At 50.2% G+C, this 10,748-nt stretch overlaps 1 protein-coding gene and 1 pseudogene across 1 annotated transcript in view; one reads left to right on the top strand and one right to left on the bottom strand.

Moving 5' to 3' along the window:
* The first annotated feature begins 639 nt into the window (after positions 1-639).
* The window catches only part of MORN3 (MORN repeat containing 3), a 24,231-nt gene continuing 14,122 nt past the window's right edge, over positions 640-10,748 (top strand). The window contains exons 1-2 of the mRNA XM_032283416.1: positions 640-718; positions 4,488-4,747. Coding sequence (XP_032139307.1) covers positions 4,517-4,747 — 231 coding nt within the window. The 5' untranslated portion in view covers positions 640-718; positions 4,488-4,516. The remainder of the gene's footprint in view (positions 719-4,487; positions 4,748-10,748) is intronic.
* LOC116526103 lies at positions 9,763-10,158 on the bottom strand (annotated as a pseudogene).

Raw genomic sequence — 10,748 nt, 5'->3', positions numbered from 1 at the left:
CAAGGTCAGAGTGGAAAGGGGAGGGGGCAGGCAGATCACACAGGGCCCTGAAGGCCGGAAGGGCTGTGGCTTTTACCGGAGTGACCAGGGGAGGCCCTGGAGGGTGAGAAAAGAATGACGGAAGCTGACTTGTGTAGGGTAATGAGTAGGCACCCTTTGGAGGCGGGGGTCTCTAGAGCTCCCATTAGACACTCAAGGCAGTCCAGATCCCCACAAGGCTAAAAACCAGTGTGATGGTCCGGCATAGTGGCTCACGCCTCTAATCCCAGCACTTTGGGAAGCCCGAGGCCTGCGGATCACTTGAGGTCAGGAGTTCAAGACCAGCCTGGCCAACATGGTGAAACCCCCCCCTCGTCTCTACTGAAAATACAAAAAATTAGCCGGGCATGATAGCTTGCGCTTGTAATTCCAGCCACTCGGGAGGCTGAGGCAGGAGAATCGCTTGAACCCGGGAGGCGGAGGTTGCAATGAGCTGAGATCGCGCCACTGCACTCCAGCCTGGGCGACAGAGTGAGACTTTCGTCTCAAAAATCAAACACAATGTGAGGTAGATTTGCCGTTCAAATTTTGCCGCTACCGGGTCTCGGCAGGAAGGGGCGGGCACTGCCTGGTCGCTAGGCTGGGGTGGCGCGTTGCCATAGCGACCCTGGCCGGGCCCGCGGCGCGCGCAGCTGAAGGAGGCTAAGTCTGGAGGCTGCGACCCCGCCGGTGAGCGCAGGTGAGCTGGGTGCAGGTGGGGCAGGGCCAGGAATCCTGACTGACACCAAGTCGTCTGGGCCCCGCCCCCTTTCCATTGTGGTCCTTTTTTTTTCCTCCTGGAGACAGGGTCTTGCTCTGTCGCCTAGGCTGGAATGCAGTGGCGCTGATGATAGCTCATTGCAGTCCTGACCTCCGAGGCTCAAGGGATCCTCCCCCTCAGCATCCCGAGTAGCTGGGACTACAGGCCTGCACCACAATGCCAAGCTAATTTTTTAATTTTTTGTAGAGATGAGGTCTCACCATGGTTGCCCAGGCTGGTCTCCATCTCCCGGACTCATAGAATACTCCCATATCGGCCTCCCAAAATGCTGGGATTGCAGGCATCAGCCCCATGCTGCCAGGCTGGTCTGTAATTCAGCACCAGAACAACCTGGGCAGACTTTCATTTCCTGTCAACAGCTCACGTGTTAAGACCACAGCCTCCTCTGGAGTAGAACCTATGTTACCTAAAGTAACATAGTGGGATGGAGGGTGATTTTAGGTTACACTGATGAGGTGTGAAATAACACCCAATGACATCATAAGAAAGTTATTAGAGTCTGGGTTCTCTTACAATTCTGAGCAAGCCAAGGAGAGTCAATTTGGTGATCACGTGGCATTAACACCTCTTTTAACATTTGCTAATCTCTATTTTTTTTTTTTTTTTTAGTAGAGACGGGGTTTCACTATGTTGGCCAGGATAGTCTCGATCTCATGACATTGTGATCCACCGGCCTCGGCCTCCGAAAATGCTGGGATTACAGGCATGAGCCACCTCACCTGGCTGCTAATCTCTATTTTTAACAGAGACCTTGGAGCCCAGCCAACTCTAAACCATAGCATCTAGCTAAGAATTAAGTTGTTTCTTCCAATGTTTTTATTTTTACATTTATCATTGCCTTAGGGTACCTGCTACTGGTTTTCTGTTTATAATAACGATATGTAGGCCGGGTGTGGTGGCTCACACCTGTAATCCCAGCACTTTGGGAGGCTGAGGAGGGTGGATAATGAGGTCAGGAGATTGAGACCGTCCTGGCTAACATGGTGAAACCCTGTCTCTACAAAGAGACACGTGGTGGCACGTGCCTGTAGTCCCAGCTACTCAGGAGGCTGAGGCAGGAGAATCACTTGAACCCAGGAGGCAGAGGTTGCAGTGAGCTGAGATCGCACAATTGCACTCTAGCCTGGTTGACAGAGTGAAACTCTATCTCAAAAAAAAAAAGAGAGAGAAAAAATGTAAAACCCAGACAGAGTTTTATTCTGTTGCCTAGGCTGGAGTGCAGTGGCATGATGTTGGTTCACTGCAACCTCCGACTCCTGGGTTCAAGTGATTCTCAAGCAGCTGGGATATCAGACATGTGTCACCACGCCCAGCTAATTTTTGTATTTTTAGTTGAGGCAGGGTTTCAGCATGTTGGCCAGGCTGATCTCGAACTCCTGACCTCAGGTGATCTGCCCACCTCAAGCTCTCAAAGTGCTGGGATTACAGGCGTGAGGCACCACGATCGGCCTCTTCTTTTTTTTTCAGATGGGGTCTTGCTCTGTTGCCCAGACTGGAGTGCAGTGGTGCGATCTCAGCTCACTGCAGCCTCTTCCTCCCGAGGTCAAAAGATTCTCCTGTCTTAGCCTCCCGAGTAGCAGGGACTGCAGGTGTGGGCTACCACACCTGGCTAATTTTTGTATTTTTAGTAGACCAGTTTAGTAGACATGTTGGCCAGGCTGGTCTTAAACTCCTGACCTCAGGTGATCCACCTGCCTCGGCCTTCCAGATTGCTGGGATTACAGGCACGTGTCTGGCACTCCTTTTTTCAACATATGAGTTGATTTTTTTGTTTTTTTTTTTTTTTTTGAGACGGAGTTTCGCCCTTGTTACCCAGGCTGGAGTGCAATGGCGCGATCTCGGCTCACCGCAACCTCCGCCTCCCGGGTTCAGGCAATTCTCCTGCCCCAGCCTCCTGAGTCGCTGGGATTACAGGCATGCGCCACCATGCCCAGCTAATTTTTTGTATTTTTAGTAGAGACGGGGTTTCACCATGTTGACCAGGATGGTCTCGATCTCTTGATCTCGTGATCCACCCACCTCGGCCTCCCAAAGTGCTGGGATTACAGGCTTGAGCCACCGCGCCCGGCTATGAGTTGATTTTTTAAAGTGAGTTAACTTATTTTTATTTTACTTTTTTCTTGAGAGAAGTTCTCGCTCTGTCATTCAGGCCAGCGCAGTGGCATGACCTCAGCTTACTGCAACCTCTGCCAAGTCAGTTAATTTACACATAAAGATTAACAATAATACAGGTGATACTTGGAAATGGAAGGGGAAAAATCCCAAAGGTATTGAATTTAGGACCTGAGATTGCTTCCCCACTCTCAGCTTTGGCTCTGCCTGTTTTCTTCACCTGGAATGATTTTTCCCTGCTCCTAGGTGTGATTGTCAAAATATGCAGTCCATATTTTGCGTTCATATTTTTGGACTCATATTTGGCTCACTGGCTCATGCCTGTAATACCAGCACTTGGAGATGCTGAGGTGGGTGGATCATTTGAGGTCAGGAGTTTGAGAGCAGCCTGGCCAACATGGTGAAACCCCATCTGTACTAAAAATACAAAAATTAGCTGGGCATGGTGGTGGGCACCTGTAATCCCGGCTACTCAGGAGGCTGAGGCACGAGAATCGCTTGAACCCAGGAGGCAGAGGTTGCAGTGAGCCGAGATGGTGCCACTGTACTCTAGCCTGGGAGACAAAGTGAGATTCCATCTCAAAAAATAATTAAGACCAGACACGGTTGTTCAGGCCTGTAATCCAGCACTTTGGAAGGCCAAGGCAGGCAGATCACAAGGTTAGGACTTCGAGACCAGCCTGGCTAACATGGTAAAACCCCATCTCTATTAAAAATACAAAAATTGGCCGGGCGCGGTGGCTCAAGCCTGTAATCCCAGCACTTTGGGAGGCCGAGGCGGGTGGATCACGAGGTGAAGAGATCGAGACCATCCTGGTCAACACGGTGAAACCCCGTCTCTACTAAAAATACAAAAACATTAGCTGGGCATGGTGGCGCGTGCCTGTGATCCCAGCTACTGAGGAGGTTGAGGCAGGAGAATTGCCAGAACCCAGGAGGCGGAGGTTGCGGTGAGCCGAGATCGCGCCATTGCACTCCAGCCTGGGTAACATGAGTGAAACTCCGTCTCAAAAAAAAAAAAAAAAAAAAAAAAAAAATACAAAAATTAACCAGGCATGGTGGCGGGTGCCTGTAATCCCAGCTACTTGGGAGGCTGAGGCAGGAGAATCACTTGAACCCAGGAGGGGGAGGTTGCGGTGAGCCAAGATTGTGCCACCGTACTCCAGCCTGGGCAACAAGAGCAAAACTCCATCTCAAAATAAATAAATTAATTAAATAAGAAAAAAGTAAATAAAAATAAATAAATATTTAGAAGACACAAAAAATATATATATTATGTGTGTGACCCCCCCCCCCAACCCAGCAGGCACAGCTCCTCCCTGATGCCATCACAAACCCTCCTGCTCTACTGGTCTCCCTGGATTCCCAAGTGATTGTGCCATCAGACCCCCTGGGAGGGGACCCCAGGAGAGGCAAGGGAGGGGCCAGCCAAAGGTTAGTCCAGCACTCAAGGACCCCACCAAGGGCTGGTCAACTGCCCGGGGACTCAGAACACACATGAGTTGCCCCACTTGAGCTCAGGATCCTGGCAATACACGGGCACGCTGAGCCCCGGATGTCCCTAATCCCTCTCCAGCACCCTCCAGCCTTGCAGAAGCAGCCACCATGCCAGTCTCTAAGTGCCTGAAATGGTCGGAGCCCCTGTGGAAGGGGTGGGACAGGAAGGCCCAGAAGAACGGCCTGCGGCACCAGGTGTACGCTGTGAACGGCGACTACTATGCGGGCGAGTGGAAGGACAACGTGAAACACGGTGAGTGGGCACTCTGGGGACGTGCGGCCAGAGTGGCTCGGAGCCATGCTGGGCCACAGGGCCAGGAAGGCAGCGTGCATGGCTCAATGGGGACATGAGATGTGCCCTCAAGGCTCCCCAGGGTAAGCGCTGGCCCAGGCCAGCTGTGGCCTCTGACCCAAACTCACCCCTGACTTCAACTGAGCGAGGGTATCAGGACCAGCAGTGGACAGAGGGTCTTGAGAAACTGGCCTGGCCCGGGTTCCTGCCTTTTGAGACTTGGGTTAAGCACCGGGCTGGCTGGCAACAAGAAAAGCCAGCCCCCTCAAAACCAGCTTGCAGTGGGGTTCTGGGCTTCACATTCAGCTGTGATGTTCCCCAGGGGGCTGAATGCCAGGCACAGGGAGGACCCCCTACTTCAGCCCCACCCCCAGGAGGCACAGGGAGGACTCCGTACTCCAGCCCCCCAGGAGGAGCTAGGGCTCCAGTTCTGACCAGCAGTGGGCAAAGGGGTCCTGCTGATATAAACTACATCCTGATTGGGAAAAGAAAGAAAAAGAGCTTATTTTCTATTTTTATTTATTTATTTATTTTAAAGATGGGGTTTCACCGTGTTGGTCAGGCTGGTCTTGAACTCCTGACCTCAGGTGATCCGCCGCCTTGGCCTCCAAAGTGCTTGGATGACAGGCGTGAGCCACCGCACCTGGCCAAGAGCTTTTATTTTAAAATGTGGCATTGCTGCTGTCTCCAGTCTTGCAATTCCAGACTCTGTACTCTTTTTTTTTTGGCGGGGGAGGGTGGGAACAGGGTCTTGCTCTGCCTCAAAAAAAAACCCAGGCTGGAGTGCAGCGGTGCTTTCAGAGCTCACTGCAGCCCCAAACTCCTGGGCTCAAGCAGTCCTCCTGTCTCAGCCTTCTGAATTGCTGGGATTAGAAGTGGGAGTCACTGTGCTTGGCTAGATTCTGTGCTGTTAACCACTCTGCTCTCCTGCCTTGCTGGGTTAAGTGATTTGCAGTCCAATAAATCTGGGTTAGGATCCCAGTTCCAGGCCAAGTACAGTGGCTCACACCTGTAATCCCAGCATTTTGGGAGGCCAAGGTGGGCAGATCACTTGAGGTCAGGAGTTCAAGACCACCCTGGCCAATATGATGAAATCCCATCTCTACTAAAAATATACAAAAATTAGCCGGGCACGGTGGCACGCACCTATAGTCCCAGCTACTTGGGAGATTAGGCAGGAGAATCGCTTGAACCCAGGAGGCGGAGGTTGCAGTGAGCCGAGATCGCACCACTGCAGTTCAGCCTGGTGACAGAGCGAGACTCCATCTTAAAAAAAAAAAAAAAAAAAAGATGCCTGAGTGTATTCCTAGTTCTTGTGGGGGCATGTGTTGTGGACACGGCCCTGGGCACTGAAGAACCCAGCTGTACTGCAGAGCAGTTGTGAGGCTTCAGGTAAATCATTTCCCATTTGCTGGCTCTCGGTCTCCCCATCTGTGACAGGCCAGTGGGCTTCCATCTGTGTAAGTCCTGCCGCCCCTCAGACTTTGGAGGTGTAGACCCAAAGCTGATGGGCCAGGGGCTGCAGAAAGCAGATCCATTGGAGAACTGAGGTCCCCTCTCTTCAACACACACCCTTTGACCAAACTGAAGTGAGTTGCTGTGGTATGAGCAGATTGGAAGCAGTCAAGACAGTCGTCAGACAAAGTGAGGACAGGGTGGCCTGGTGGGTCCCCGCGCTGCTCATTCATTCACTCCACAAACACTTACTCAGCTCCCAGTCCATTCCAGGCCCTGAGTGGGGCATCCAGCATAATCCCAGCCCTCAGGGAGCTTTCAGTGCTGCAGAGAATCTGCCCAGGAAGGTGACATGTGCATTTTACAGATAAGGCATCTGGCACTGAGAGAGGAAGTAACTTACTCAATGTCAAGGGACTACAGGTAGTGGCATCTGGATGTGAAGGGGACCAGAGAGGAGACATGAAGGGGCCATGAGAACACAGACAGTGGGAGAGGTGAAGTTCCAGCTGGGCGGGACAGGAGGAGGATGAGTTCACTGAGCAGGGGGCATGCCTACTAGGCAGTGAGGCAGAACGGGGGATGCTCTCGAGGACTGAGAGGGTGCTGGTCGTGGCAATGCATACCTGTAGTTCCAGCTACTTGGGAGGCTAAGGTGGGACGATTGCTGGAGGCTAGGAGTTCAAGACTAGCCTGGGCAACATATCGAGACCCCATCTCTATAAAATAGAATATATATATATATATTTTTTGAGACGGAGTCTCACTCTGTTGCTCAGGCTGGAATGCAGTGGCACGTTGTTGGCTTACTGCAAACTCTGCCTCCGAGGTTCAAACAATTCTCCTGCCTCCCAAGTAGCTGTGATTACAGGCACCTGCCATCACGCCGGGTAATTTTTGTATTTTCAGTAGAGACAGCGTTTCGCCATTTTGGCCAGGCTGGTTTCGAACTCCTGACCTTAAGTGATTCGCCTGCCTTGGCCTCCCAAAGTGCAGGGATTACAGGTGTGACCCACCACGCCTGGCGGCAACCCTCATTTTCAATCCGCCGCCTTGTCTTTCCTCATGCAGTTCCCTATGCCTGGACTGCCCTTTCTGGCCCCAAGGTTACCCCCTCCAGGAAGTCTCTGAGTCCCCACATTAGACCAAGTGCCCTTCTTCTTATACTGAAATCTCAGTACCTACTTTCGTATATTGAAATTGAACTATGTGGGTGTTCATCAGGCCTGTTTCATTTGCAAGAGGCAGAAACAACTCAGGAGGGCTTCAGCAATGCAAGTTCAGCCACAGTGGGACTCAGGGGCTTAGTGTCACTGGAACTTGGCGTCTCCCCTATCTCTCCATTTTGCTTTCCTCTGCGTTGAGATCGTTCTTAGGTCAACTTCCTCCCTTCGCAGGCCTAGGGGGGTGTGGTGGCCCAGATGGACTGACACAGAGTCTCATTGGACTAACTCGGGTCAGGTGGCCTGCATTGACCAATCACAACAGCCTGGTGGGTAGGATACACTGATTGGCTAGGACTGGCAGGGGGCGGAGTCAGCCCACCCAAACCTTGGGGATTGAAGAGTGGAAGAGGAGTGTTCCCAAAGGAAATAAAATCAGGAGGAAGTGAGGGGCAGGACAGGCGCAAACAACCCAATAGCCCCTACCTACAATGTGGATGGACCCCACCAGACCATGGGCTCCTCAAGGGCAAAAATAATAACAAAGGCTCCCAAGATCTGAGGGACAAAAAAATAAAAAATAAAATAAATAAATAAATAACCGGGCGCCGTGGCTCATGCCTGTAATCCCAGCACTTTGGGAGGCCGAGGCGGGATACTGTTAGGCTAGGGAGTTTCATGGTGGATCACGAGGTCAAGAGATCGAGACCATCCTGGTCAACATGGTGAAACCCCGTCTCTACTAAAACTACAAAAAATTAGCTGGGCATGGTGGCGCGTGCCTGTAGTCCCAGCTACTCAGGAGGCTGAGGCAGGAGAATTGCCTGAACCTAGGAGGCGGAGGTTGCGGTGAGCCGAGATCGCGCCATTGCACTCCAGCCTGGGCAACAAGAGCGAAACTCCGACTCAAAAAAAAAAAATAAATAAAATAAATAAATAAATAACTACCAAGGCTCACATTGACGTATATCCTATCTGTAGTCTCTGTTATAAGTGCAGTGCACATATCCTTGACTCTAGTGAGCAGAAACAACCCCACGAGATATTGTTTTGCTTTCTGTTTTTTTTTTTTGAGACGGAGTCTCCCTCTGTCGCCAGGCTGGAGTCCAGTGGTGCAATCTTGGCTCACTTCAACCTCTGCCTCCTGGGTTCAAGCGATTCTCGTGCCTCAGCCTCCCGAGTAGCTGGGGCTGCAGGCTCGCGCCACCACGCCCAGCTAATTTTTGTATTTTTAGTAGAGACAGGGTTTCACCATGTTGGCCAGGATGGTCTTGATCTCTTGACTTTGTGAGCCATCTGCCTAAGCCTCCCAAAGTGCTGGGAAATCAGGCATGAGCCACCGTGCCTAGCCAGGTTTTCTTTTAAGGGAAAATTAGAATGGCCCCATAATTACTCACAAATTGAATCTTTTCTCCCTCAGCTTTATTGTGGTATGATTGACAAATAAAAATTGTATATATTTAAGATGTATAGCAAGATGTTTTCTTAAAAGTCTACATTCCAAAATTAGTACAAAGTAATTAATATATCCATCTCCTCACATTATTACAATTTTGTGTGCGTGTGATGAGATTAAGATCTACTCTCTTAGCAAATTTGAAGTACAATATCCAATACACCAATACAGTATTAATATACTCACCGTGTTGTTGTACACCAGGTCTCCAGATCTTTGTTTGTTAGTTTGTTTGTTTTGAGACAGACTCTTGCTCTGTCACCCAGGCTGGAGTGCAGTGGCACAATCTCACTCGCTGCAACCTCTGCCTCCAAAGTTCAAGCAATTCTCCTACCTCAGCCTCCTGAATAGCTGGGATTACAGACGTGTGCCACCACACCAGGCTAATTTTTGTATATTTAGTAGAGACTGGGCTTAGCTGTGTTGCCCCGGCTAGTCTCAAATTTCTGGCCTCAAGTGACTCGCCTGCCTCGGCCTCCCAAATTCCTGGGATTACAGGAGTGAGCCACCGTGCCCAGCCTCAGGTCTCCTAACCTTGCACATCTTATAGCAAAACGTTTGCACCCTTTGACAGAACATCGCCACAGTTTCCCTGCCCCACCAGCCCCTGGTAAGCGCTATTTTACTCTGTTTCTATGAGTTTGATTTTTTAAAATTCCACATATAAGTAAGATCATGCAGTATTTCTCTTTCTGTGCTTGGCTTATTTCTCTTGGCATAATGTCCTCCAGATTCATCCATGTTGTCACAAATGGCACGTTTTCTTTCTTTCCTTTTATTATTTTATGTATTTATTTTATTTTTTGAGACTGAGCCTTGTTCTATTGCCCAGGCCGGCAATCTCGGCTCACTGCAACCTCCACCTCCCAGGTTCCAGTGGTTCTCCTGCCTCAGCCTCCAAAGTAGCTGGGATTACAGGTGCGCGCCACCATGCCCAGCTAATTTTTGTATTTTTATTTTTATTTATTTATTTATTTATTTATTATTATTTTTTTTTACCAGTCATCTTTTATTTGGAGGTTAATTCCATTAGGATATGAAAGGATTCAGCAATAATCGAGACTGTGTTCCTTATGGAGGGGCTCAAGCCAAGAAGGTCACGGAGGGGAGTGCAGAGCTTGTCTTCTTCAGTGGTACTTGCGTCGCCGCTCGTGCTTGAGCTCCTTGTAGGAAATGGTGTAGTTGAAGACCACGTAGCATGCCAGCACACGGTAAGCCCCGCGATGCTCCCCTTCTCTTCGAAACGCTCCAACAATGCCACTAGGGCTGAAGTCCCGCATCAAGATCCAGCTTGGCAGCTCTCCTAGTTTGACCTCCAGAAGTTTCCTGTCCTTCAATGGTATGACTGACGCCATCTTGGAGTACTCTAATTTTTGTATTTTTAGTAGAGACGGGGTTTCACCATGTTAGCCAGGCTGATCTCAAGCTCCTGACCTCAGGCAATCTGCCCTCCCTGGCCTCCCAAAGTGCTGGGGTTATAGGCGTGAGCCACCGCTCCTGGCCCTTTTCAAAATTTTTTATTTTATTTATTTATTTATTCTGAGACTGAGTCTCGCCCTGTTGCCCAGGCTAGAGTGCGATGACACGATCTCAGCTCACTGCAACCTCCACCTCCTGGGTTCAAGCAATTCTCCTGCCTCAGCCTCCCAAGTAGCTGGGATTACAGGCATGTTCCATCATGCCCAGCTATTTTTTTGTATTTTTAGTAGAGATGGACTTTCACCATGTTGGCTGGGCTGGTCTCGAACTCCTGACCTTGTGATCTACCTACCTCACTCAGTCTTCCAAAGTGCTGGGATTACAAGCATGAGCCACCACACCCGGCCTTTAATTTTGTTTTTATTTATTTATTTATTTTTGAGATGGAGTCTCAGTCTGTTGCCCAGGCTGGAGTGCAGTGCTGTGATCTCAGCTGACTGCAACCTCTGCCTGCTGGTTTCTAGTGATTCTCCTGCCTCAGTCTCCTGAGTAGCT

This window comes from Sapajus apella, unplaced genomic scaffold (assembly GCF_009761245.1).
Source record: "Sapajus apella isolate SASKATOON/1434 unplaced genomic scaffold, GSC_monkey_1.0 scaffold2, whole genome shotgun sequence".
In the NCBI taxonomy this organism is placed as follows: Eukaryota; Metazoa; Chordata; class Mammalia; order Primates; family Cebidae; genus Sapajus; species Sapajus apella.
This window is presented reverse-complemented; position numbering and strand designations above follow the sequence as displayed.